Source organism: Diceros bicornis, chromosome 6 (assembly GCF_020826845.1).
Source record: "Diceros bicornis minor isolate mBicDic1 chromosome 6, mDicBic1.mat.cur, whole genome shotgun sequence".
In the NCBI taxonomy this organism is placed as follows: domain Eukaryota; kingdom Metazoa; phylum Chordata; class Mammalia; order Perissodactyla; family Rhinocerotidae; genus Diceros; species Diceros bicornis.
In genome coordinates, this window is record NC_080745.1 from 68,180,616 (window position 1) to 68,208,522 (window position 27,907).

Sequence of the window (27,907 nt, forward strand, 5' to 3'; positions counted from 1 at the left end):
GGGAAGGGGCATGAGAGAACTCTCTGGGGATGATGGTAGTGCTCCAAATCTCAAGAAGGCATTTGAGTTAAACAGCTGTATGTGTTTGTCAAAACTCAAGCATTTCATTTATTTTTTTATTTTTTTTGTGAGGAAGATCGGCCCTGAGCTAACATCTGCCAATCCTCCTCTTTTTGCTGAGGAAGACTGGCCGTGGGCTAACATCTGTGCCCATCTTCCTCTACTTTATATGGGACGCCACCACAGCATGGCTTGCCAAGCGGCGCGTCGGTGCGTGCCCGGGATCCGAACCAGCGAACCCCGGGCCGCCGCAGCAAAGCGCGCACTCTTAACTGCTTGCGCCACCGGGCCGGCCCCGTCAAGCATTTCATTATATGTCAATTAAAACATATATGTACATAACACACATAAGAGTTTGTGTGTGTATTCATTCTGCTTCTTCCAAGGAATTGTATAATCCACGCTAAGAAGATAATTCTTACAATATTTTGCATCTTATTTTAAGTAGTTGTTCATTAAACATAGGCAATTATATCAAAACAAAGTATATTTCTTTTTTTTTTTATAATTTTATTATTTATTTTTCCCCCAAAGCCCCAGTAGATAGTTGTATGTCATAGTTGCACATCCTTCTAGTTGCTGTATGTGGGACACGGCCTCAGCATGGCCGGAGAAGCGGTGGGTCGGTGTGCGCCCGGGATCCGAACCGGGGCCGCGAGCAGCAGAGCGCGCACTTAACCACTAAGCCACGGGGCCGGCCCACAAAGTATATTTCTAATAAATCAGACAAAAATTTGTTTAAGCTGAGAGCTGCTCATCAAATCTTTAATACTTTATAAGCTTCTCAGAGCCATATAGCTCTTAAAACAATTTATCACTCTAGGTTCAGTGATACATTAGAATACGTGGATCTTGCTTTTCTCTTCATTAAAATTGTAGATCCTATCTTGCTTTTCATTCATACTAGGAGTTTTCACATTATATTCCTACACACATTACAGGCTAATTAAAACATCAAAATCATTACACTGTGTTTCTTACCTATTGAGCAAGAAATGGTATGTTAAGTCTCTAAAGCCTAATGAGTATCTGCAAATTTTTCTTAAAAGAAATGTCCTTGCAGATATATTTACCCAGTAGTCTTCAAGGCTCTACTGCAGGAGTGGACAGAGAAAAAAGAGCAAGACCTCTAGAATCAAATAGCCTGGGGTTTGAGCCCTGGCTCCCCACTAACTCACTGTGGGCAAGTTACACGTCATTTCTGTACCTTCGTTTCCCTATCTTTAAAATGGGGGATAAAAGAATACCTACCTCAGAATTATGAGGAATAAAAGAGCTAATCCGTATAAGCCATTTAGAAAGGTACCCAACACAGAGTAAGCATTCAATATTACCTTTGTTATATATAGTCCAAGTAATTTTAAGAAATTGTATAATAGTTATTAAAACTTTATTGATAACATGGAACTTTTTTCTTTCATGAAATAACTTGCCTGTTAGGCGCAAGCATGATAGAGTCTAAGACCTACCTGCATTGCTGCATCACCGATTGCACGTCGAATTTCCCTCAGAGTTTGGTATCGCTCCAACAAGTGGTCACCACAGATTATATCTACCTGCAGGCAAATGAGAGTTATGAGACTGCTTTCCTGCTTCAAAAAACCATATGAAAAAATTTAGAAAAATCAACATAACTATTTCCAGACTAGACTTTGTTATTTTATTTTAGACTGATTAAACACTCTCAAGAAAGATTTTAGAAACTTGTTTCCAAAAGTAAACAAAGTAAAATGGAAAGAGCATTAGAGGACATAGGAGGACAACAGCACAGTAAAGCAGATATTCAAAATGATTTCCTTGAATCTCTGAGAACAAGTTAAATCACATTTGATATATTCAGCATAAGAAGGCACAGGAAAGCACACTTTTTTAAAAAAGTTTAATGATAAAATGATTAAAAGGGTACATAATGCTTAAAAAGGAAATCATTAGTTATTTGAATAATTCTCTTACAAGGAATATCTCATTTTCCAACAATGGAAAAGTCTAACACTAACATAAAGTATACACTAAGGAATTGTTTTAGGGATGAAACAATCTTAATTAACAAGGTCTTGTATCCCTTTAGTAATATCAAAGCTCTAAGATAAACCTACTTTTACATAGAATGCTCTAGAAAGAATGATATTGTTGCATAGCTATATACTATACTGTGATAAGATTTCAGTATACTTACTTGCTAATATAGAAATGCAAATCTTTCATCTCTTTCACTGAGTGCTTCTTTCCTACTGCCTTAAAATGGGATCGAGTCCTTAATGTCTTATTAATATATATCACTTAATTGGCGCCATCTCCTAATGTCCCTATTTAGTTTATGGCATGAAATTTCTCCTTGTCCTCTAAATGTGAATATCACCTCTGACACTTATTTCTCCTTTCCCTTTCTTCTCACAGGCAATCAGTTACCAAGTCTTGTTGCTTCTTTCTTCATAATACCTCTGAAGTTCATATCATCCTTCCAACTGCTGCTCCTAGGCTTAAGCCACTGAAACCACCTCCTAACCAGACTTCCTACCTTCAAATTCTTTTTACTCTAAAAATCCCATACACCGCCAACACGTTAATCTCCCTAAAACCTTCAGCATGGCTGGGGAAGAACAGTAAAAGCAGTTGCATTTAACCAAGTAGCCACTATGTATACCATATGTTACACTACATATTTGACATATGTCATCTCATCTAATCTTCACGTTCCTGTGAGCTAGGTATTATAATTCCCATTTCACAGACAGGGACACTAAGAGGTGAAGACATTAAACTTTCCTAAGGTCACAAAACTAGTAAGTAGCAAAGTACAGGTCTGTCCCCAGGTCCATCTTTCTCCAAAGCCTAAATGCATCTCAGGTGTCAGCAAACTTTTTCTGTAGAGGGCTAGATAATAAATATTTTAGGCTCTGTGGGCCACAAGATCTCTGTCACATCCACTCAATTCTGCCACTGTAGCACGAAACTAGCCATAGTATGGCTGTGTTCCAATAAAACCTGATTTATAAAAACAGATGGCAGGCTAGATTTGGCCCATGTCTATCTCATAATGTCCATCCCTGTGCTATCTCGTAATGCATAATCTCCGATTAGTAACAACTTTTGTATTTTAGGCTTATCAGTTTTAAAACTGGCAGAACAATACTGTTTGCAAAATGACTTGAAAGCAATGATAGCAGATCTTGTGCACAGAACTTAGATCCATTGAAAAATTAAAGAATTTGGAAACTATCATTATGTTTTTATTAAGTATTCAGCAACCCAGAGACCATTACTCTTAGTGGGCTTCACCACATTTATGGTTTGGGTACTATTCTTTCCAACTTAATCTTAACCCCCAGAAGTTGGCCAGTTACTAACAGTTTGATGTGTATGGTCCTAGACACTATGTGTACACGTAGTTTTTTGTTTTTGTTTTTATAAAAGTTGTTCTACAAATTCTTTTTTTAAAAAAAACAAAACCTTAATACACCATGGACATCTTTCTGGAGTATAGATCTCTCTCTTTCACAGTTGCATAGTGTTTCATTGTATGAATATATCATAGCTTTTTTGTGTGTGTGTGAGGAAGATCGGCCCTGAGATAACATCTGCCAATCCTCCTCTTTTTGCTGAGGAAGACTGGCCCTGGGCTAACATCCATGCCCATCTTCCTCTACTTTATATGGGACACCGCCACAGCATGGCTTGACAAGCAGTGCACCGGTGCGCGCCCGGGATCCAAACCAGTGAACCCTGGGCCACCGCAGTGGAGCGTGTGCACTTAACCACCTGTGCCACCGGGCTGGCCCCTATCATAATTTATATATCCATTACCCTGAGAAGCATCTAAATTTCTTTCAATTTTACATGCTGAGTTTTAAAAGTTACTTGAGGGCCGGCCCCATGGCTTAGCGGTTAAGCGCGCGCTCCGCTGCTGGCGGCCCGGGTTCGGATCCTGGGCGTGCACCAATGCACCGCTTCTCCAGCCATGCTGAGGCCGCGTCCCACATATAGCAACTAGAAGGATGTGCAGCTATGACATACAACTATCTACTGGGGCTTAGGAGGAAAAAAAATAAATAAATAATTATAAAAAATAAATAAATAAATAAAAGTTACTTGACTGTAAATGTTTCATAAATTACTTCATTCAAACAGTCACATTTCTGAGGGTCCCACAAACATGACCCACATATTTGGTTATTTGCTAGAAGGACTCACAGGACTCAGCATGACCACAGTTATGATTTAACACAGCAACACAGCAAGGATACACAGCCAGGATCAGTAAAGGAAAAAGATGTAGGTGGAGTCTGGAGAAATCCATGTACAGGCTTCCTATGCTCTCCCCTCCCAATCCAGGAAGAGATACACCTAGAGTACTCCTTTCTCTAGCAGTGGAAATACAGCCAACTTGTGCAACGCTTCTGCCCCGGGAAGCCCATTTGAGGTAGAGTTTAGGGTTTTTATTGAGGGCTGCTCATGTTGGCACTCTCTGCCTAGCAACTACCAAATTCCAGACTCCCAGAAGGAAAGCAGGTATTCACCATAGATCTATTGTTTGTATAGTCTAGGCAGAGTGAAACACCTGCATCACTTAGGGAACTTTTCATATTAGCAGAGGGAACTTTCTGCAAGCCATGTTCCTATATGCCAACCTTGTAAGCAGGCCCTTCTAAAGACAGCAGCCACAGGTCTGCTTTGTTAACTGTTTTCTGTACCATCTTTCTTCCCTCTGGAGCATCAAGTCTTAGAAAGGAAAACTATAATACTTCTGAATTTCAAAGCAGAAATCAGAATGTGAAGGTAGTCTTAAGAATGGAGGAAAAGCATTTTAAAAGCAATATCACACTAGAGCTTCCAAGACAGGATTTTTCACTGAATGAGCCAGTGCCACACTGGCTGATTCCTCTTTGCTCATACATACTCTTCTCTTTGATACAGAGTTCTTTTTTTCTTTGTCTGCCTGGCAAATTCCTATCCATTCTTCAAATCCATTCTTTGACCCCCTCCAGAGTTAAACAGTTACTCTTGTGCTCTTGTTACACTCATCATACCCTATTGTCATTCAGTTGTTTACTTATATCTTTCCCACACAACTCTGAGTCCCCTGATGGCATAAAATTTCTGTCTCATCTTTGTACTCCTAAAGCCAAGTACAGAGATGCTTAATTTAGTATCAATAGAGAATAAATGAATGGTAGGGATATGCCATATGATACATCAGAGTCTCTTTAAAAAACGATTTGAGACAATTTAACAGTAGGGTTAAGGTCATATACTAAATAAATAATAATAAAAAAGGAACCTATCTTTTAAGATGGAATTAATTATGGTAGGATTAACAACAAAATCTAATATCACATCTTTCATATAAGGAATTTTTAGTGATCAATGTGATATACATTTTCTAAATCTCATTTCATAAAAGCAAAATAAGGTCTAAAGATCAAACAATGTAAAAAGGAAGACTACGTAAGAGTAACTACAAAACAAAATACAATAAGACATCAATGAGTTCAAAAAACCACTAAATCAATCTTGGTGATCCAGAGGCACTGGAGTCTCTATGTGAAAGAAATCTATTCAAATAATTATTGATTTGATTTTTTTTTTTTTTTTGTGAGGAAGATCAGCCCTGAGCTAACATCTGTTGCCAATCCTCCTCCTTTTTCTTTTTCCCTTTTTCTCCCCAAAGCCCCAGTAGATAGTTGTATGTCACAGTTGCACATCCTGCTGGTTGCTGTATGTGGGACGCCACCTCAGCACGGCCGGACAAGCAGTGTGTTGGTGCGCGCCCGGGATCCGAACCCGGACCACCAGTAGTAAGTGCGCGCACTTAACTGCTAAGCCACGGGGCCGGCCCCCCTATTGATTTGATTTTGAATTAACTTAAATCTCTTTTAAGAACACATGATCTATATGTTTTTTATCTTTTAGAACTGTCGTCATTTTTTATTTTGATCTGCCACAAATAACTTTAAGGTAGTTTATCACTTAACAGTCTCCTAGTAATCACTCATTCCTGCTAGTAAATAGCCATACGTAAAGGTCACGTATCTGTAAACAAAGCACACATTTCTGACTGGGGACTAACTGGTTTAAAGAAGGTTAGCAGAGCAGGCTCAAGTGACTGGGCTCACCAAGAATCTTATTTTGATTAATGGTTAACTAGCTTAATGTTTTGTTCATATTAGAAGTAACTCTTGTTTACTCTCTCTTGGGTTTAGAAGGCTTAAACAATTTTAGTCACAAATTAATGGGTCTCCATATTTGATAATTCTCTGTTCCATGATTTTAACATTTTGGTGAAATAGTAATTTATAAATGTTATCAGCTATATAGTACCTGAATAGGAAAGGAATATTTACCTATGGAGCCAAGAGCTGACAGAGAAAATTAAAGGTTGAAACAGGGCCGGCCCCGTGGCTTAGCGGTTAAGTGCGTGCGCTCTGCTGCTGGCGGCCCGGGTTCGGATCCTGGGCGCGCACTGACACACCACTTCTCCAGCCATGCTGAGGCCACGTCCCACATACAGCAACTGGAAGGATGTGGAGCTATGACATACAACTATCTACTGGGGCTTTGGGGGAAATAAATAAATTAATTAATTAAAAAAATAAATAAAAAAAATAAAGGTTGAAACAAATTTTATATAATTTTTTTTCAAAATGCTAAAAGCCTTGAAATTTTATGATATGAGGAAAATATAAACCCACATTTTTACACCACAAAACCAATTTAGAGTTTTGGCAACCAAATTTCTTAAAACACCAAATGTGAAACTCATAAATGGTAATTGTGCTTTGATTGATATCTAGCCACAGAAGACGTATCCTAGAGAAAGCCCCCTCGGTGCCACTTCTTAGTTATTCTAGACAATAAACTGCAAGTCTTCTGACTTCTGCTTTTAAAAGTAATAGACATAGGGGGCCAGCCCCATGGTGTAGCGGTTAAGGGTGCACACTCCGCTGCTGGCGGCCTGGGTTCGGATCCCGGGAGCGCACCGATGCACCGCTTGTCAGGCGATGCTGTGGCAGCATCCCATATAAAGTAGTGGAAGATGGGCACGGATGTTAGCCCAGGGCCAGTCTTCCTCAGCAAAAAGAGGGGGATTAGCATGGATGTTAGCTCAGAGCTGATCTTCTTCAAAAAAAAAAAAAAGACATAGTGGCTGGCCCGGTGGCATAGTGGTTAAGTTTGCGCGCTCCGCTTCGGTGGTCGGGGGCTCGTGGCTTGCCCAGGCACAGACCTGCACCACTCATCAAGCCATGCTGTGGCGGCAAACCACATACAAAAAATAGAGGAAGACTGGCACAGGTGTTAGTTAGCTCATGGACAATATTCCTCAAGCAAAAAGAGGAGGATTGGCAATGGATGTTAGCTCAGGGCAGATCTTCCTCACCAAAAAATAAATAAATAAATAAAATAATAGACTGTTATGGGATCATTCACAATTCTTTATCCAGGAGTCTCTAAACAGCTTTCTATTTCTAACCAAAGACTGAGAATGCTATGGCTACAAGGTGATACACAAGACATCTCCAGTTTTCAGTTGCCATGAGAGACAGCCAGCATTATGTCAAGCTCAGTAAGACAAGTCACATTTCATTGGATTTAATATATATTCAGTACCAGTAGATATTGGTACTGAAAACACAAGCAAAATTTCAGCCAGCTTTAAAATATCTATTAATTTAGTCAATAGCAAATAGGTACTTTAGATAAAAATTAGTCCATGAAATTTTACACAGGGAGAAACAAAAATCCCTTCTAAATCTGTCTAATGAAAAAGCAAACCTATATAAATGTATATTTTCACTGGCCCACATCACTAGAATTATGAGTATACTTACACTTTATGTTAACAATACATGAGATTTGAGGTTTCCATCCCACCACAACACAAAAACATTATATAGCTAGAATGGGAGATCTTTTCAATCCTTAAAAAACTAACAGGGTCTATATTAGATAGATATTTCATAGAAAAGTGAAATATTCTAGGTGTCTTGAGCTAGCTTGTTACACTTGAGCAACTAATAAATGCAAGGATGTCCTCTGAAGAAGCAGATGGATGGTAAGTAATGTTTTGCTCTCCTACCAAAGAGGAAAGAGCTGGAACTGAGCTCTTCGGGCTCTAGAAGCTCTTCGGTAGTTCTCGTATCTTCAGCTTTTTTCTGACACCGATAGATGACACACGTTTCTTCAATGGCACCAAGAAACAGATGGTAAGTCAAATCTGATTAAAGTTGGGGGTGGGAATCACTGTGTACCAATATTCAGTTAGCATTTACAGTATCCACAATATCATAAGACAAAAGTCACTGCATAAAATCCTAGAGACAGTTCTTTCTTCAATATGCTAAAGGTAATCTCACAACTTCACCTGTCCCTTTATATACATGTACTCTACCTGACAAGCTGGATCAAGACCCATCTTTCTTCTGAGGAATTTTTCTACATGCCCAATAGTTGCTTCTCCTGAAACTCGGACAAACTTCTTTTCCAATGGCTACAAATAAATAAATAAATAAATGAACAAACTACTTTCAGATTAAATATACATAAAATGTATAAACCTTAAAGCAAATTTTATGGCAAAGATGATTCAATAAACTTATGAAAGAAAAATTATTACGCAATTTGAGTTAATTTACCTATCAAAGAAGAAGAAAAGAATTTCTGCTTAGCTTCCCCTCTCTGAAAAGTATGTCAACAATTTTGTTTAATAGAAAGGGTTACTGGTTTATTTTAATACCTCATCAAAAATAGAGTAAAATTTATTGACAGAGAATACCCAAGATTAAATGTCTAAAACAACCTAGTTTCTTCAATAAAATCTCTGCAAGAAAAAAAAAAACAAGATGGAGGAGGAATGGCTAGAGTAAAAAAAACGTAAGGGCTATAAATAAGAGCTATATATCAACCAATTACAATGTATGGATCTTATTTGGATCCTGATTTAAACAAACCTACAAAAAAATTTCATGAGACAATCTAGGAAATTTAAATACTAGGTGGATATTTGAGTAAGGAATTACTGTTCATTTTTAAAATGGCAGTATTTATTATGTTTGTAAAAAGTCCTTATCTTTTAGAAACAAATTGAATTATACACTGATAAAATGATACATAGTCTGGGATTTGCTTCAAAATTATATGGGAAGGAGAAGTGGTGAAGGTATAGTGAAATGAGATTGGCCCTGAGTTTATAATTATTGAAGTTGAGTGATGAGTCTTTAACCTTTCTACTTTTGTATGAGTTTTAAATTTTCCACAATAAAGGGTTTTCTTGTTTAAGTGGAAAATAAAAAGATTAACATCTAGACATATGAAGCTGAAATCTGATCCAATGGTCTGAGGTGACAGGTGGAGGGACCACAGGGTTTTTTTTTATTTTTTTATTTTTATTTTTAATTATTTGTTTATTGCAGTAACATTGGTTTATAACATTGTATAAATTTCAGGTGTACATCATTATACTTCTATTTCTGCATAGATTACATCATGTTCACCACCCAAATACTAATTACAACCCACCACCACACACATGTACCGAATTATCCCTTTCGCCCTCCTCCCTCCCCTCTTTCCCTCTGGTAACCACCAATCCAATCTCTGTCTCTATGTGTTTGTTTATTGTTGTTATGATCTACTACTTAATGAATGAAATCATACGGTATTTCACCTTCTCCCTCTGACTTATTTCACTTTGCATAATACCCTCAATGTCCATCCATGTTGTCACAAATGGCTGGATTTCATCGTTTCTTATGGCTGAGTAGTATTCCATGGTGTATATATACCACATCTTCTTTATCCATTCGTCCCTTGATGGGCACTTAGGTTGCTTCCAAGTCTTGGCTATTGTGAATAACGCTGCAATGAACACAGGGATGCATGTATCTTTACGCATTGGTGTTTTCAAGTTCTTTGGATAAATACCCAGCAGTGGGATAGCTGGATCATATGGTAGTTCTATCCTTGATTTTTTGAGGAATCTCCATACTGTCTTCCATAGTGGCTGCACCAGTTTGCACTCCTACCAGCAGTGTATGAGAGCTCCCTTCTCTCCACATCCTCTCCTACACATTGTTTTCTGTCTTGTTAATTATAGCCATTCTGACAGGCGTGAGGTGGTATCTCATTGTAGTTTTGATTTGCATTTGCCTGATAGTTAATGATTTTGAACATCTTTTCATGTGTCTGTTGGCCATCTGTATATCTTCTTTGGAGAAATGTCTGTTCAGGTCGTTTGCTCATTTTTTAATTGGGTTGTTAGTTTTTTTGTTGTTGAGATGCATGAGTTCTTTATATATTTTGGAGATTAACCCCTTATCAGATGTATGGTTTGCAAATATCTTCTCCCAATTGTTAGGTTGTCTTTTCGTTTTGTTGATGGTTTCCTTTGCTGTGCAGAAGCTTTTTAGTTTGATGTAGTCCCATTTGTTTATTTTTTATTGTTTCTCTTGCCCGGTCAGACATGGTGCTTGAACATATGTTGCTATGACCGATGTCGAAGAGCGTACTGCCTAGGTTTCCTTCTAGAAGTTTCATAGTTTCAGTTCTTACATTCAAGTCTTTAATCCATTTGGAGTTAATTTTTGTGTATGGTGTAAGGTAAGGGTCTACTTTCATTTTTTTGCATATGGCTATCCAGTTTTCCCAACACCATTTGTTGAAGAGACTTTCTTTTCTCCATTGTATGTTCTTGGCTCTTTTGTCAAAGATTAGCTGTCCATAGATGTGTGGGTTTATTTCTGGGCTTTCGATTCTATTCCATTGATCTGTGCGTCTGTTTTTGTGCCAGTACCATGCTGTTTTGGTTACTATAGCTTTGTAGTATATTTTGAAATCAGGGAGTGTGATACCTCCAGCTTTGTTCTTTTTTCTCAGGATTCCTTTAGATATTCGGGGTCTTTTATTGTTCCATATAAATTTTAGAATTCTTTGTTCTATTTCTGTGAAAAATGTTGTTGGAACTTTGATAGGGATTGCATTGAATCTATAGATTACTTTAGGAAGTATGGACATCTTAACTATGTTAATTCTTCCAATCCAAGAGCACGGAATATCTTTCCATTTCTTTATGTCTTCAATTTCTTTCAGCAATGTTTTATAGTTTTCGGTGTACAGATCTTTCACCTCTTTGGTTAAGTTTATTCCTAGGTATTTTATTCTTTTTGTTGCAATTGTAAATGGGATTGTATTCTTAATTTCTCTTTCTGCTACTTTGTTGTTAGTGTATAGAAATGCAACTGATTTTTGTATGTTGATTTTGTATCCTGCAACTTTACCATATTTGTTTATTACTTCTAAAAGTTTTCTGGTGGATTCTTTAGGGTTTTCTATGTATAAAATCATGTCATCCTTTTTATGTCTGTTAATAATTGCTTTATATATTTAGGTGCACCTACATTGATATTTAGAGGATATTTACAAGTGTTATATCCTCTTGTTGGATTGTTCCCTTGATCATTATGTAATGCCCTTCTTTGTCTCTTTTTACAGTCTTTGTTTTAAAGTCTATTTTGTCTGATATGAGTACTGCTACCCCAGCTTTCTTTTCATTGCCATTTGTGTAGAGTATCTTTTTCCATCCCTTCACTTTCAGTTTGTGAGCGTCTTTATGTCTGAAGTGTGTCTCTTGTATGCAGCATATATACGGGTCTTGGTGTTTTATCCAATCAGCCACCCTATCTATGCCTCTTAATTGGGGCATTTAGTCCATTGACGTTTAAAGTAGCTATTGATAAGTATGTACTTACTGCCATTTGCCGCCATCTTGACTTCTCTCCCTACGTCTCCCCCACAGGGTTTTAAAGTAGAAACTAATGCTTACCCAGCTACTCTCTCTCTGAGGCAATTTTAAGGCTACTACTATCCAATGCAAATGGAAAGCTGAGGTAATCAGAACTAAAAGGGTACCTTTTAGGAAAACTTGAGTACTGTTTTTCTAGCACTAGCAGAGAGGGAGCCCAGAATGGCCAAGTTCTTCTAATGCAGGTATAGAAATCATTTCACAGAACTAAGGCAGCAGTCTCACTAAGATGCAGCAGTGCCCCAGGTGGAGTCCCCATGAAGGTCCCTCATTGTAAGGAGCACTGCCTGATTGGCATGAGAATCTCACCAAGTGCCTCGAGAAGCGGCTCTCTGGATCATCTAGCTGATGGCTGCCTGGCAACCAGTGCGTTTCTGAAGGTCAGCCTCCTGGGCTTAGCATCTCAATAACAGGCTTCAGGTATACCAGCAGATGACAGTCCAATTTCCCTCATTTCCAAATTATTGGTGAGCACCTCACCCCAAGTGTTCGTTACAAATTAATCCAACTTACCTAAAGTTATCAATACTGTACTTTTTAGATCACCCAGAAGAGAATTATGACATCTGCCAATACTTGAAAGAAAAATCTAGTCATGGCATTCCAAGCTGGGATTCTCACATGATTAACAACCTTAGTCCTCATACCCCAAGCTCACAAGTTAACAGGACTTTTTTCCCCATATAATTCAGATTCAGCTTTTTTAGAAGACAATTTGCTTTTCTTTCTTTCTTTTTTTTTTTTTGCTTAAGGCTACAAAACCAGTTCTCATTTAAATGGTCAACTCATTATTTTTTCTGCTACATTTAATAGCTTCCTACCATCTGCAAATAAATAGGAAAAAAAAATTCCAGAAGAATTACACTTTTTGAAATTAAGCAGAGCAATCTTCCCTGCAAACTATAACACAAAGATCAATTTGATAAGAAAGTTGAAATAAGCTAGTTTAAGATCTGTAGGGAGATTTACAAGACATTCAGTTATTTTCTGGCTTTAGATAATGCATACCACTAAAAATGTCTTTTAAAAAGATGGTATCAACACATAATTATATTTTACCTTGAAAAAATTCCTATCTCTGTCAACTGAAAAGGCCTAGAAACAGTTACCAATCCAGTAGCAGGGTGAACTCTTAATAACCAGACTGTGATTCTGAAATAGCACCATCAAAAGGAACTAGGATGCCTTGGAGAAATGACTGATTTGGTGTCTGAGGCAAGAGATGTACATGTTGAGCATGGAACATCTTGTCATATCAGATAGCAAGGAAGCTATCACAGGCTGTGATATCTATGATAGCACAAATTGAACATCAATAAGGATAATAACTGAAATGGGTTTAAACCACAAATATGTCTAAATCCATGAGTTCATATTAAAGTAAAAACAGAAACAACAATACCTAATTGGTCATGACTGGAGTATGCTAATAAACCAAATCATTATTCTGAACTTGGTAAGGGAAAGAATCAAATATTTATTCTGCCTTTCCTATATAAACTGTACCACTGGCTAACCAAAAAGATGAAGGGAAATTTCTCTTTATAGAAGTATTTCAGCTAATAAAAGAAGGAATGATAGCATCATTTTCCAAACCCTATTAAGTTAATGGGCTTAGACATTGAGCACCAACGGCTGCTAACCTTACAAAGAGACACAACCAGACATGTGCCTGCAGATGGACAAAAACACCACCACCTATTATTTGAACTCAAAGATAAGTTACAAAAACAGCTTTTTAAGCAGTAGAGAATACTGAGCTACAATATCAAAACCTCTAACTAGAACTCCATTATAAATACAGAGTTAAAAGAAAAACAATAACATTGCCAATTTGTTAAGAAAGTACAAAAGACTGTTTTAGCAAAGTAAAAATAGTCACAAAATGCAGAATTAAAAGAACAATTTATTTCTGAAACAATAAATTCATCACCTCTCACAGCCATAAAGCCTGAAAATTAACATCTGTATCATCAGCTAAAACTGAAAGTTTAATGTCTCAAAACTATGAGAGAACAGTATAATAAACTTCTATGTACCTATCACGTAGTTTTATCAACTCAAGGCCAATCTTATTTTAAATATATCTCACGCATTTTCCATCCTAACTACTTCCTGGCTCATATTTCCCTGATTGGTTTTGAAGCAAAACCCAGGCATATCATTTCATCATATCATCATTTGTAAATCCTTCAGTATGTATCTCTAAAAGATAAGAACTCTTTTTAAAAACATACCATTATCATACTTTAAAATTCCTTGATATCAGAAAATATCCAGTAAATGTTCAAATTTCACCAACTATCTGAATTTTCTTACCTAGTAGAAAATGGTTTTGTTGTTTTTAGGGTTGTCATTACAGAGAGAATAAAAATAAAACAAAGATTTCAAGAAAAAAACATCATAACAAATGATGGACTCAGACTAAAATTCTAATTTATGCATATATTATTTTTACCAGATATATTTTTGTTCTCTCAAAACGTATACAAAATGTATACACTAAATATATTACAAACAATGCTTCTATTCCAAGTTCCTTTTTTTTTTTGGTGAGGAAGATCAGCCCTGAGCTAACATTCACACTAATCCTCCTCTTTTTGCTGAGGAAGACGGGCTCTGAGCTAACATCTATTGCCAATCCTTTTTTTTTAAATTTTTCCCCGAAGCCCCAGTAGACAGTTGTATGTCATAGCTGCACAGCCTTCTAGTTGCTGTATGTGGGACGCGGCCTCAGCATGGCCGGAGAAGCAGTGCGTCTCGGTGCGCGCCCGGGATCTGAACCAGGGCCGCCAGTACCGGAGCGCATGCACTTAACTGCTAAGCCATGGGGCCGGCCCTATTCCAAGTTTCTATCAGCTATTGGCTTAGTTATCTTTTAAAAATTTAACAGCTTTATTGAGATATAACTCACATATCACTAAATTCACCATTGTAAAGTATACATTTCAATGATTTTTAGTATATTTACAGAGTTATGCAACCACCACCACTAATTTCAGAACATTTTCATCACCCAAAAAGAAACCTCGTACCAATTAGCAGTCACTCCCAATTTCCCCTTTCCTGAGCCTCTGGCAACCACTAATCTATTATCCATATGTATGAATTTCTCTGTTCTAGACATTTCATATAAATGGAATCACAAAATACGTGGTCTTTTGTGCCTGGCTTCTTTCACTTAACTTATGTTTTCAAGATTCATTCATGTTGTAGCACGTATCAGTACTTCATTCCTTTTTATTGCCAAATAATATTCCATTGTGTGGATATATACAAAATATACCATATTTTGCTTATCTATTCCTCAGTTGATGGATATTTAGGTTGTTTCCAATTTGGGGCTATTAACTCATAAATTTTTCACAGCTTATTTTTCAAATCAAATCCAAATAAACTCCATACATTGTAATTAGTTGATGTCCCTTGAGTCTCTCTTAATCAATACATTCTATCTACATGTTCCCTCTTCACCTTTTTCCATTTGTTGAAGAAACGGACTTGTCTGTCTTGTAGTTTTCCACTGTCTAGATTTGGCTTATTATATTCCTATGGTGTCACTTAACATGTTCCTTTGTCCCCTGGATTTCCTGTAAATTAATAATTAAATCTAGGAGTGTAATCATCTTCACATTTCTTTGTTTTGGCAAGAACACTTCATAGGTGGTATGGTCATCAAATTTCTTTGATGTGTGAGGATCAGTAAATATTTTGGTGCGTATGTGCTTTTGTGGAAGCAATAGGCTAATATTTCAATTTAATTTCTAGTCCTTTCTTCCTAAGTTTTTTATACTCTGTTGGCTTGTCTGCTACTACAGGTCATTGGACAGATGTCTTCAGCGAACTCTAGCAGCATATGACACCGTACTTGTCCCATATAGAAACTTATATGCCACTTTCTCACCCACCACACTACTATGAAAGAACTTCTTAAAGTTAATCACCATAAATTCGATATTTTACAACTTAGAAGAGGTTCAAAGTTACCAAACTTAACATTGCATTCCCTCCATCACACTGATCTCTGGGAAACATCTATAATATACTTCGTCCAGAGAAGTACACATCTATTCCTATGCTTTAATTCCTGCCTCTAAGCCAGTGTATTCACAAAACAAAAAGTATATCCAACCAGGTACAATTCACCCAAATTTTAGTATAGACTTTGACAAAGTCACTGAAAATCTAAACGGATCAAAGTTACCTATTTCCTTATATATTTACAATCCCAAGAAACTGTAAGGCCTGATTTATACCTTTTAAAAAAGTTACCTTCCCTGAATAACTCATACTATAGCAGCAACAATGTGTGCAATGGCACCTGTGATACTGGAGCCTTTAAGACAACTCTGAACTTAACTATGTTACAAAGGAGTTCATTGTTACCTCTAAAATTTCAGTAAATGACTGAAGTAACAAGTTAGGGCAGGTTAACTTGAGACAAAAATGTTACATGCAAATAAAATTTTAAGCTCATTTTTAATTCTAAATGCCAACTATGCAAAAAATGCTTTGAAACATTTTTTTATCATCAAATTAACATAGCAATTGGTTTTAGAGTTTTAAAAATTACTCTTATGTTTCCTTAGACCACTGTTCTGAATTAATAACAAATCCCTACTTAGTAACTCTTTTCTCATAAACCTATTACAATATAAGAAAGCATTATTAAATGTACTCTACATTTCAACAACTTTTATTTATAAAACACTCTTTATTGTAATTGAAGACAATCTTCATATGATTGCTAATCTGACTCTCAAATTTCTGTGCTACAGGGTCCTCTTGTGAAGTAAATGAAAAATAAAAGTAAATACCTTAAAATGTCCTGTGCCTTCATTAGCACTGAAAAATGAAAGCAAAATTAATAAAATATTTTAAAATGTTTAATCATATAACACAAAAAATGAGATGAAAATAAATATTTGAGGAACATCAATTTAGTTTTAAACATGGTCACGTGGGTTTAAACAAATGAAGTAAATTGTCACTTCTGCCACCTAGTGGTAAGGCAATGGCAGTTTTCTCCAGTGTTTTATAGTATGTATATTTCCAGGAGTTAAAAGTATATTTTTAATATTTAGATTTTCCCCACATGTGGCATTCTAACATTTTCCAGCTTAAAGTAAAACTTCTTTTCTTTTCCTATCATAATTAATGTGTTTTTTTCTCTATAGTAACCTTTACAAGATAGATTTCTTACAAGAAGGCTGCTCTGTTTCCTGTTGTTTTACTTGTAGCATAATCACCTGGGCACGATTTACTCAGTTTGCCTTTCACTTAGAAGTGTAGATTTCTTGATTAAATCAATTACTTTTTTATATCATGAGGAAGTAAGGAGCACTAACTTTGTTGAGCATCTGCTATATACCAAGCATTATATTAGCGTGTTTTTCATTTAGTTCTCACAAAGCCCTGCAAATCAGGTATTAGTAACCCCAATCTACAGATGAGGAAAATTAAGCTCAGAGAGGTTTAATAACTTGCTTAAAGTCACAGAGCTAGTAAGTGATAAAGCTGGGATTCAAACTCAGGTGTACCTAGCATCAAAGCCCACGTTCTTTTTTCCTACCGTGTTGTGAAACATAGGTAAGATCACAACTACATCATAGACAGAGTATTCTTAGATAAAAGTATAAGAGAAATATAATGTTACATTATATAGTATATATAATAAATTAAAGTATAAATTTATATATACATTTTATATAAAAATATAAATCTAAGATTATAACATAACCTTAGAATTATAAAATAAAATATCCTATTCTTTACAAGAATTATCTCTATAGAATCCACGGTATATGGACTCTACTTGAATACCTAAAGAGACAGAGAGCTCCTTAACTGAAAGTCAGTTCATTCCATTTGTGGGCAACTTTGTTAGAAATTGCTTACTTCCTCTGAATCAAATATGTTTCTCCCTGTAACTTATACGACTGGTCCTGGTTTTGCCTTTGAGTATTCTTGTGAATTAGATCCAGTCTTTTATGTGATAACCCTCTAAAGATTTGAAATTAACTTGAGGGGCTTATGATTGCTTTCTCTTCTTTGGACTAAATATTTTTGTTCCTTCTGCTACCACCTATGACATGGTTTTCAAACCTTCTACTTTTCTGGTTACACCTCAGTTTACCAACATCTCTCTTAAAATGTAGTACTCAAAGCTGAACATAATACTCTAGTTGGACTAACACAGCATACAGTGGGATATCACCTCCCTAGTTTACTAAACACCACTGAGCTTAAGACAGCATTAAATTTTTGTCATATCACACTTATCTCACGAGTCCATTTTCTTTACTAGGCAGATGTACATATTACAGTACCACAAACTAACCTTTATTTTTGAACGACCCTACATTATTTCAATATTCACTAGTTGATAATAGTTTAGACATGTTAGGAATACCATGTGTTGATTCTTACAACAATCCTGTGAGTTGCTATTAAAATCCCCAATTTAGAAAAACGGAAACGGATGATCAAAGAAGTTAAGCTACATCCCAAGGGTTACATATCAAGTCAGACTCTTCAAAGCCTATGCTCTTTCTATACACACTATACTGCCTGTCTGAAGTTATTTCTTTTTATAATCTTCTACTTTACACACAGAAACTGAAGAACAAAAAGGAGAAGTATGAGACTATCTTAAGATCACAAAAGATGCATACCCAATTCAGAGGGGAAATGTAATTTCATATTCCAGTGGTTGAAAAATTACTGTCCACAGGCTGAACCGACCTCAGTATTTTTGCTCCTCCAATTCAAGCAGGGTCACCAGTGGACCAAATTTGTCCTTGTCCTTACATCAGGTTAAAACTCATCTCCCACGAAAGAACTTCCTATGGGTTACCCTCAGTAGCCTGACTTTTGTGGTAATACAAAAGCTTCACATAGGGAAAATGTGGGGATTTAACTCTGGGGACTGGGGACTTCAAAAGGACTCTGCCACTAGAAGCTTTTTTTCAAAAGGACTCCTTGCCACACTGGAAGCTTTCTTCCCGTTAACCATTTGAAAGCAGATAAAGGACTATATTATGAGGTAGACAGACTACCCACCATAATCATCAACATATAAGGTTCAATTCTCTCGTTTTACAGATAGGGAAGCTGATGCTCTGAGAAGTTAAAACTAGAAGTTCCAAGAGGGCCAGGGTGATGGCTGACATTCAAACTATATTCCCAGCAGCTAGCAGAGTGCTGCACTGGTACATAGCAGGACCTTAATAAACAATTTACTAACAAACAAAAAGCAATTTGTTCAAGTTTACAAAGCTAGATAACAGAGGAGCTAGGACTTAAATCTAGATCTCCTTATTCCAAGTGAAGGCTCTTTTTTCTATAGCAGGGAACGTGTTAATAATGTAACAACTTTGGTAAGTGGTAATGACTGTCTTGAGCACTGTGGTCAAGTCTCACACAGTAGGAAAGCCTGCGGGCTGGCCAGTGGCGTAGCGGTTAAGTGCGCGTGCTCCGCTGCTGACGGCCTGGGTTCGGATCCCAGGTGTGCACCAACGCACCGCTTGTCAGGCCATGCTGCAGCGGCATCCCATGTGAAGTGGAGGAAGACAGGCACAGATGTTAGCCCAGGGCCCATCTTTCTCAGCAAAAAGAGGAGGATTGGCCTGGATGTTAGCTCAGGGCTGATCTTCCTCACAAAAAAAAAAAAAAAAAAAAGGAAACCCTGCCATGATTAATTATTGATTTCTGCTGTGGGCAAAGACGTAATGGTGGGACACCTGTCACATCTTTGCTATCTTTGCATTATTGCCATCTGCCACTTTTCAAAAAGGGTATTAAAAAAACTGATTGTCAGCTCCTACTGTGCATTAGTGGAAAAGATTACATTTCTCCAAAATATTTTTTTGTGCGTGTGTGTGAGGAAGATCAGCCCTGAGCTAACATCCATGCTAACCTTCCGCTTTTTGCTGAGGAAGACTGGCTCTGAGCTAACATCTATTGGCAATCCTCCTCCTTTTTTTTTTTTTCTCCAAAGCCCCAGTAGATAGTTGTATGTCATAGTTGCACATCCTTCTAGTTGCTGTATGTGGGACGCGGCCTCAGCATGGCTGGAGAAGTGGTGCATCGGTGCACGCCCAGGATCCGAACCCGGGCCGACAGTAGCAGAGCGCGTGCACTTAACCGCTAAGTCACGGGGCCGGCCCTCTCCAAAATAATTTTTTAGAAACAAATTCCTTTCAATTTTCAATTTTTAATTAACTAGACTTATTAAAAATCAAGTTACATGGTAAAAATTCAAATACAATGAAAAGTCTACCCATCCTAGACTCATAGTCTCCAGTCCTTTTCCAGAGACAACCGCCATTAAGATTTTCTTATACGTCCTTTCAGTAATGGTCTGTCCATGTAAAAAACTATGTATATGCACATATTTTCCACCACCTTCTTTTTTAAAAAAATATAAATGGGTACACGCTATATATTCTCTTCTGCATCTTGCTTTTTTCACTTAAGACACTTTGGAGATCGTTCCATATTAGCACATATTCATGTGCTATATACCATTATTTAACCAGTTCTCTTTTGGACATTTAGGTTGGAGCACATTCTTTAGTAACAGAAATTATTGATTTAAAATTTGGTATTACATGGTTTCTTCTCATTCCTCCAAAGAGATCTTTATTTCATTATCATCAACTACTACTATGGGGCTTTGTGGGGACATAAGAAAGGTTTCTTGCCTCTTAGGGGTCTTTAGTATCAGTTGAGAACACAAGATGAATACATAGATAAATACAACATAGCACAAGCTAGATACTAAATAAATGATACAGGCAACCTAGGGTTATGAGGAGGAAGTGACTGAGAAGTAAAATAGTCTTGACATAAAATGTTTAAAGCAACATTGTTCATAATAGTAAAAAAACTGGAAACAAGCAAAATGTTCAACAGGACAAGAAAAGATAAATTGTGGTACATTTATTTTAAGGGAATACCAGGCAATGGTGAAAATGAAGGAACTAGAGCTGTACATTTCAACATGGATGAATCACACAATGGTGAGTGATAAAAGCAAGTTGGGAAACACTTATAGTATGATACTATTTAAAGTTTTAAATGGGCAAAAACAATTCTACATATTACTTAGGAACAGATATACTGGTGGTACACATATAAAAAAAATGCATGGGAATGACAATCATTACTTTTAGGAAAGTGGTTATTAACCTCTAAGAGAAGGTGGAGTGAACACGAAGAGGTAGCTAAGGGGCTTCTGTCATATTAGCATCGTTTATTTAAGCCAGATGATGGAGATACAAGTGGTTATTGTACTATCCTTTAGACTTTTTTCAAAGTTTTAAATATTTCATAATTAATTTTTTTTATTATTATTATTTTTTAATAATTTTATTTATTTTTCCCCCAAAGCCCCAGTAGATAGTTGTATGTCATAGCTGCACATCCTTCTAGTTGCTGTATGTGGGACACGGCCTCAGCATGGCTGGAGAAGCAGTGCGTCGGTGCGCGCCCGGGATCCGAACCCGGGCCGCCAGCAGCAGAGTGCACGCACTCAACCGCTAAGCCACAGGGCCGGCCCCCATAATTAATTTTTAAAAGGACATCAGAAAAACTTGGTCTTACCCGAGTTCAGGATGACTTCATAACTGCTGGGACTTAAAAAATTCTTTATTTTAAGGTTAAGAGGAAGAGGTGTAGGGTACTCACCCAATGAACTCTAGTAATAAAGACATATCAAGCTCAGGTGGAATACGAAACACTGATTCTAAGACTTTCTTAGATCTTCCTTTGTTTGAAGGGACTGGCTGTGGAACAGCTATTTGATAGCCGAACAAAAAAGTTGAGTTAGAATAAAACTTTCATAAATTGAGATCTTTGAAAAATAGTTACACAGATATTATAACTATGTCAACTATTTAAAAGATCGTAAAGCACTCAATCTCCCCTCCTTTAATAACATCAGCGAATCTGTCAAAGCCAGTAAAAGTATAGGCAAGCCTGGGGACCACTCCACAAGGAAAGGCATACATGTGTGGCTGGTTTATCAGGGCCACAAAGAGGGCTCATCATAACAGCAAAAACAGTTGTAGATAACCCTTAACGAGCAATACTACGTGCTGGGGGCTCATGCTCAGCACTTTACAGGCATCATCTCATTTAATCCTTATTATAATCCCATGACACAGGTACTACCACTACTGTTTTTTTTTTAACTGTAAAGAAACTGAGATTACAGTTTAGTGAGAGTAGGCAATTGGCCTAAAGTCACCCACGTAGTAAGTGGAAGAACCAGGATTTAAACACAAATCTGACTTCCATACTATGACATTACCATCATCATAAAAACTAACATTTGAGCAGTTACTATGTTCCAGGCACTGCTTTAAGTGCTTTGTATTACTCAGTGTATCCTTACAACAATTTTATGAAGTGCTATCATTATCTCTACTTTCTAGATGAGGAAACTAAGACATTGAAATAAGTTGTCAAAGTCATACAGCTAGTAAAGTGGCAGAGCTAGGATCAAAGTTAGACAATCTAGCTCCAGATCCTGTACTCTTTAATTGTTATAAATAATTAAATTGGATTACACTACATCATTACCTTCAAAATCTTTCTCTCTTTGATCATAAAATAACCAGTTATCACCAAAAAGAACCTCAAAGGGAGTAAAGTTTATTAAGTTAGTATTCTTTAATCTATAAATACATTATGGTATACACCCAAACTTACCAGGTTTAGGTACTTCTAGACCTCTTTCTTTATAGAAATCATGCATTTGCTTTTTTTCTCCTAAAAAATGATAAAACACAGACTAAATTACACTTAAAATGTAACTAGTAGAGTCAGCAGAGATTCTGGGATTCACAACTATGTAATAAAATAAACTTACTTTCCTCTAGATTGATCACTAATTTGTACACTATGTCTTGTAATTGTCGGTCCAACCTAATAAAAGGAAAGGATGGAGAATGCCTCAGAATTCAGGAAAATGCATTTTGGTACAGAGTGATGCTCTTTCTAAGTAACTGTTTTCTCTTGAGAGTAGATTATCTCCTTTCTCAGAGATGAGTTTCTTTTAGGTAGTACTCATGGTTCTCACCTGAGAAAACCTCAAGTAATTATATGTAATCATAAGTAACCATAGACTCTTGAACAGTTTGCTAAATTTTTCAACACGTACTGGTTTTAGTCTCTTGATAAGAACGTGAGTTTGAGGGCAGAGACTGTATTTTGAAGTTCTGTGTATCATATGCAAAGCACACTTCTATGAAGGTAGTAAAAACGTAATAGTATTTGCTGAATGAATGAAAGCAATACACTTTCAGTATTTTTCTTCCCTTAGGAAACTAAGTATGAACTGAAAATTTGATTAATAAGCCACAATGACCTATGACAGATAGGCTTTTCTAAAGAGGCCAGTTGTTTCAGGTATTACTTTTGAAAAACAGAATTCTAAATATACAGAAAATGACAAGCCTAAGCTAGCCTCATTAAGTTGAGTGATGCAATTAAAACCCTCAAGAAAAGAGGCCTGTGCTTTTTTTTTTTTAAGTCCCCAGCAGCTATCACAGTGCCTGGTACACAGTAAGCGCTCCACATGTATTTCTTTAAAGATTATACAGTTCCCTTTCTTCTAATTTTGAAATAGGTCAAGGATTTATTTCCAACTACACAACTTCAAGCTTTCAGAAAAAGTATACTAAAATAAAAATTTTACTTATATATTCTTCTTACCTTATGTTATAGAGTGGTTGTGTCTGATGTACTACTATGTTGCATTTTGGACATCTGTTGCTATAGTAAAAATGTCTTACAATGCAGCTTTTACAAACTGTTGAAAAAGAAAATGTTTAAATTAGGATGCTTTCAAGACATTTCAAAAATTGAATATATTATTTGGAAATGTGAACTCTGTGCTTACATGTATGAAGACATTCTGTAATGGTAGTTGCATCTATTAAGTAACCTTTGCAAATGGAACACAAGATGTATGGGGTCAGCTCAGAGAGATTAATCAGGCGCTGCAAATGCAATGGAAATAGTGTTAAAACACAAGTCCTTGTCTTCTCAAATTCTTAAACCGTAATACCCAAATTTCATTATAAACAATGTGTAACTTATTTTGCAACAATGGAAGCATGGTACAGTAACTCCAACCCTTCAAAATACCGCTGAAAGTTACAATAACAATATAAACCGATGTTTCAAAAAGATCTCATTCTTTTGGATATACTGTATATCGCCAGATGAGCGGCATCTTACTTTATAAACTACTTACAAAACGGGCAAACTTTCCGGATATTAGTGTTTAAGTTTACTATATTAATTCTGACTGGCAGGTGTATTACCTAAATTGAGGAAGTATTCGCTACCACATTTAAAAAAAAAAAATTTTTTTTTTCCAAATTAGATATTGACTAGGTGGCAACGGTTTGCCATCCTTTCAACACCCTGCAGAAATAGACTGTTTCCTCCGTCCGACTGGAAGCTCCTGAAAGGCAGGGGCACGGTACCCTTAGCGCCTACCCGCCTGGCACGCAGTAGCTTCCGTAATTATTTACAGAACGAGTGAGTCGGACGGACCCGGAGAGCCTAAGCGATCTGCAGGAACCTCACAAGATGAGTCGGCAGGGAATTGGGCCGGGACAGAAGTTCAGTCCACGCAAGACGCCTAGGCACGCAGGGTAGGGAGGGGTGGAGGTCGACGCCAGTGCCAAGGCTGCAGCCGCGAGCTGGGGCCCCAGCCCGGCCCTTCCTAAGCAGGCCGGCTCCGTCCCGGAAGCCCCTCGGCCCTGCATGTTCGGGCAGGGGCTACAAATACCTCCTCCTCGTCCTCGGAGTCCGGCCGGCCGCCCTCCAGCCTCAGTGAGAAGTGGCTCATCTCTTCCTCCTCCAGCTCCTCATCGTCCTCCAGCTCCTCATCGTCCTCCAGCTCCTCGTCCTCGTCCTCGAAGCGGCCCCTCAAGCGGCCCAGGCTGCGCTCCGGCTCCAGCTCAGGGGGCCGGGACCCCGAACAGCCCGGAGCCCCCGCCTCAGGCAAAGGCGGAGGGCCCTCCTCACCCGCTGAGGGCGCCGGGGTGAGGGCAGGCGGGGAGACGGGAGGTGGGGGCGGCATGGCTGCGGCGCCCTCGGCCTTGGCAGGGCCCGCGTTACAGGGCGTCACCACTGGGACCCCCTCCATGCGGGCGGCAGAGAACAAGCAAGCCGAGACCCAGCAGCTGGATAGCGCGGGAGTTCCGCCCGCCTGCCGAGGCTGCCAGTGCGCAGGCGCGGAAGACCGCAGGGACCGCTGGGAAATGTGGTTCACTGCCCCTCACCTAAGCCGGGCGTGAGTGTAGCCGCTCGGGTACGTAAGGCGTGGCTTGTGGGCAGGGTCTTGGGGGAATCTCACGCAATTTTTCCTTTGAAAGGCTGACGCTCTCTTCACTGCCTTTTGAAAACCACGAAATTGGTACCCTTTCAGACAACAATATTCTATCTGCATCGATTGATGCGCGGAACATTGAAATAGGTGCTATAATGATGTTGCATTGCGAATAACAATGATTTCATTTAAGAGCCAATTATGCGTTTCTTCCATCCAAGATTATTTCCATTATGAAGTATGTAGTTTCTATTTTGAAATATGTAAGTTTATTTATTTGGAGGAATTAAACTTTGTATTGCCACAGGATGGAAATTTAATCGCCATTAGAAGACCATCCATGATTTCACATCGCATAAAGGAAAATCGATTACATTTAATTCAACAAACATTTATCAAGGGTCTACTATAGCAGGAACTGAGACCGACCCACACGCCCCTCTCCCCCCATTATATTAGGAGAGAGATTTGGAGTTGGCGTACTTGATGCTTGCTGACTAAGAGTGCCAGCTAATGTCACGATGCTTGCAAGCCAGATTCAGGAAGGAGTCAAATGCTCCTTAATGAAATAAAGCTGGGGGGGGAAGTTACATTTGAGCGAGAATGTGTTGTCACTGAGTAAAATTAATGCTAATTTGGGGGTGGTGTACATGCTTCTCGCGGAACTGGAAATCAAGTCACTAGGCTCATTAGGGGAAAACTGAACCAGATCTGGTGTGCACCCATTGTTCCTGGACTAGACCTCACCTTTCCCTCTGCAGTCCCCAAAGTCTGGTCAAGTCTGAGATACTGAAGTTTGCAAGATCCAAGAAGAAATCGAAGGAAGGAAATGTCTCCTCCAAGTGGAGTAAAGATTCTCAAGGGAGGAGGATGGGAACTGGACTAGGATATTGAAAGAGGATAGTTGAAGAGAGAGATTGAAAGAAAGAGGCATATTCACCTGAGATACTCTCCTTACAAAGGCTTAAAACTGGAAGATCCTCCACATAATTACATTAGATTAGTCATAGCCTCTAACCTCTCAACATTTTAAGAGTTACCCGACAGAAGAATTCTTGTACTGTGCATTTTAATTATATAATTTTGAAGTAGTATGATATGAAAATATTTTTTTAATAAACTTTTTTTTTTTGTGAGGAAGATCAGCCCTGAGCTAACATCCATGCCAATTGTCCTCTTTTTTTTTTGCTGAGGAAGACTGGCCCTGAGCTAACATCTGTGCCCATCTTCCTCCACTTTATGTGGGACGCCGCCATGGCATGGCCTGACAAGCGGTGCGTGGGTGCATCCCCAGGATCAGAACCAGTGCTGCCAGCAGCGGAGCCCCGCGCACTTAACTGCTACGCCATGGGGCCGCCCCCCTGAAAATACTATTAATAATAATAATATCAATAAAGCTTTGTTTTATTTGGAGAATGTGAAACATTGAAAATCCCAAAATTTAAAAAAAACTGCAATCTATAATTGCATATTTTCAAAACTGGCAAGCTGAGTGAATCATGAACTTGCATTACTGCCACTGGATGGTATCCGTTTAGTTGGTAAACAGAAATATCTGCAGGCTTTGTCAGTCCTATGGTGCAATGGTTAGTTTTATGTGTCAACTTGACTAGGCTATGGTACCCAGTAATTCAATCAAACACTTATCTAGGTGTTGCTGTGAAGGTATTTTGTAGATGTAATTAACATCTGCAATCAGTTGACTTTAAGTAAAACACATTATCCTCTATAATCTGAATGGACCTCATCTAATCAGTTGAAAGGCCTTAGAAATAACACTGAGATTCCCCTGAGGAAGAAGATATTCTTCCTGTGCACTGTGGCACCAGCTCCTGTCCAGGAGTTTCCAGCCTGTTGGCCTGCCCTACAGATTTCAGACCTGCCTAGCAAGCCCCCATAATTGTGTAAGGCAATTCTTTTTAGTAAATCTCTTGATAAATATATATACCCTACTGGTCATGTCTCTGTGGTAGAATCCTGACTGATACATATGGTAAATGGCTTAATTATGTGATTTTTTAAACATATGCGAGGCCTTCCAGAATGTATCTCTTTCGTAAAACGACAATTTCTTCTATCTCCATTGTGACTCACGTGTGTTACCACATCCAAGTTATCTTTTGGGCACCTATCTGAAATCTTTACATTTTGATAAGGCACCAGAATTGGATCATGCCCTAGATTGAGCTGGAACCTCACTCTCACTCTGGATGCTAACTTGTTAGAATGGTGTAAATGTAAAACTGCAAAAGTAGATCTAGCACAACCAGTAATTGTACTCCACGTATCATGATCAGACTGACGAGAGAGATGCTGTAGAAAAGGTAAAACATCAGTACCAGACTTTTTTTTGGGGGGGGGGCGGGGGGTGCTTTCTTTGATAGTTAAACAGGGAGTCATATCTAAAAATTGTTATGTAAGGTGCACACACTAATTCACTATCTCCTTAAGGAGACAGTAAGGCCTGGTTGACTGTGAAGAGTAGCAGGTCTTTGGGCATCAATTTTTTAAAGCAGATCCATGACCAACATGGTGGGACTGGTTGGCGAATCAAGATATCCACAAATGCTCCTTGGACTTGGAGGGATTTCCCAGTACTCTTTGTTTTTAAATGAATAATTCACTAAAGACTTTAATTTTTAAAAGCAGATTAAAAACCAAAGGACTTAATAATGGTATCAATATTCATTTCAAAAAACATT

General features: G+C 38.0%; 1 protein-coding gene across 4 annotated transcripts in view; it reads right to left on the reverse strand.

Moving 5' to 3' along the window:
• PCGF6 (polycomb group ring finger 6) overlaps positions 1-25,056 on the reverse strand; it is a 37,327-nt gene extending 12,271 nt beyond the window's left edge. For 2 of the 4 annotated variants that reach the window (XM_058543915.1, XM_058543913.1), the window contains exons 1-9: positions 24,663-25,055; positions 23,763-23,862; positions 23,576-23,672; positions 22,731-22,786; positions 22,571-22,630; positions 21,545-21,653; positions 16,672-16,699; positions 8,447-8,545; positions 1,530-1,616 (exon numbers count right to left, since the gene is read on the reverse strand). In XM_058543915.1, the coding sequence (XP_058399898.1) occupies positions 1,530-1,616; positions 8,447-8,545; positions 16,672-16,699; positions 21,545-21,653; positions 22,571-22,630; positions 22,731-22,786; positions 23,576-23,672; positions 23,763-23,862; positions 24,663-25,022 (996 nt within the window). In that variant the 5' untranslated portion in view covers positions 25,023-25,055. Of the gene's footprint in view, positions 1-1,529; positions 1,617-8,446; positions 8,546-16,671; positions 16,700-21,544; positions 21,654-22,570; positions 22,631-22,730; positions 22,787-23,575; positions 23,673-23,762; positions 23,863-24,662 lie in introns of all 4 variants that reach the window. The other 2 variants (XM_058543912.1, XM_058543916.1) reach the window with 2 other exon arrangements.
• Positions 25,057-27,907: the final 2,851 nt, after the last annotated feature.